This window comes from Microtus ochrogaster, chromosome 10 (assembly GCF_000317375.1).
Source record: "Microtus ochrogaster isolate Prairie Vole_2 chromosome 10, MicOch1.0, whole genome shotgun sequence".
NCBI lineage: Eukaryota > Metazoa > Chordata > Mammalia > Rodentia > Cricetidae > Microtus > Microtus ochrogaster.
Genome location: NC_022016.1, coordinates 26,048,562 through 26,050,103, shown reverse-complemented (window position 1 = coordinate 26,050,103; position 1,542 = coordinate 26,048,562). Strand labels below are relative to the sequence as shown.

At 41.8% G+C, this 1,542-nt stretch overlaps 1 protein-coding gene across 3 annotated transcripts in view; it reads right to left on the bottom strand.

The window, feature by feature from the left end:
* Positions 1-1,542, bottom strand: part of Focad (focadhesin) — a 290,677-nt gene that overhangs the window by 55,152 nt on the left and 233,983 nt on the right. For all 3 annotated transcript variants that reach the window (XM_005352710.3, XM_026781891.1, XM_026781889.1), the window contains exon 26: positions 96-212. In XM_005352710.3, the coding sequence (XP_005352767.1) occupies positions 96-212 (117 nt within the window). The remainder of the gene's footprint in view (positions 1-95; positions 213-1,542) is intronic.

Sequence of the window (1,542 nt, the reverse complement as noted above, 5' to 3'; positions counted from 1 at the left end):
AAACTACTACACCATGTCATGGTTATTGTGTGAACAATGGCTGTCAGGAGAGTTAACCCTTGGTGAGTCTGGTCATTTCTGTTTCCTGTACTTACATGATAAAAGCAGGAGAAGAGCTGTCCTCTGGGGCGGTAGTGGCTGTCCACGATGACCAGGAGGGTATTAAGCACCATGGAAACCCACTCCTTCACTGGAAGGAAATTAGGTTGAACCTGTAGATGAGGAAAAACATAGAAAGATGGTAGGAAAACAAGAACCACTAAATTTTATTTTGACGTCCAGAGTACAGCCATCCCTTTGTTACATAACGTAATGCTATCATCAAAAGTAGTTTATCTGCTTGGACTATAGGAAGAGTTGACAAATATATGTCCTTACCTGTTCCCTGACAAGAATACATTTATTCAAGATTTATCAGAAGTGGGAAGACATAGGCTACAACAGAATATACTCAGATTTCCTCTGTCTTGTGATAAACAACATATACAAGAAAAAAGTCCAGAAAAAATTGAAACGTCCCAAATTTATGACTTACCTTTTCACAAAGTAGCCAATTAGCCTGCAACAGTTTGACCAACATCTCTAGCATTTCTGTTTACTATTACATATGGCTGTCTATTGCGTATCATGTCTATTACATACACATTTACCTAACTAACAAATTATTTTTAAAAAATCTCCTTTAACTAAAGAGAAAATTTAAAGTCAACCTGTGGCAATGGGGTCAGAAACATTCATCTTAAGATCTTTTGTTACTAGTCACACACGTTCAACTTCAATCAAATAATGAGATTTGGATTTTGTATTGAGAAATGGCCAAAGGCAAGGTCAATAAAAATAAAAGCAAAGCTCCACTCTTAACCCTTCACAGCTTCTCAGTATGAAAAGACTCAAAGTGGGGTAAAGAATATGAGAATCTAGAACTTCAATTCTGAGCTAATACCCCCCCCCCCCGTTATTATGGGGCAAATTAACTTCACAACTGGTAGTTCACTATAAATACCCCCCAAGAAAAGGAATCTTAGAATATGTATGATGTTTTAGGGTTATATATGTAGTTAGTATGTAAGCCTTTGCTAAGGCATTCTATGGCTCTTTCTGTAGGGTTAAGCCCAGCCTTAGGGGGAGTGTTCGCCTCGGGCTAATGTTTACCTATAAATCTGCTGGGCATGCGCCCAGCCGCCCCTTCTGCTTTCCTGGTCTACACAGGAACGGTGGTTCTGTAAGTCTACATCCCATCAAAGCTGTATATATTTTTATAATCTGTCTGCATTCATTTACGCAGTTACATCTTGGCGCCCAGTGAGGCTTTGCGGATACGCGCCCCAAATCAGAGCCTCCTGGGGGTGACCCCCGACTCTGGAGGCCTCTCCCTCCGCGCAGATTGTACCCTCTCAGCACAGCTCCTTGCTGGTTCGCTCTGCCTGACTACGGTGGCAAAAGCAGCTGAGATTCTGAGTCACTGAACATCTACAGCAAGTCGATTTTTCCTGGCGCTTGCTAGAAAGTCGGCAAACGGGACTCCTGATGGGAGACTTAGCC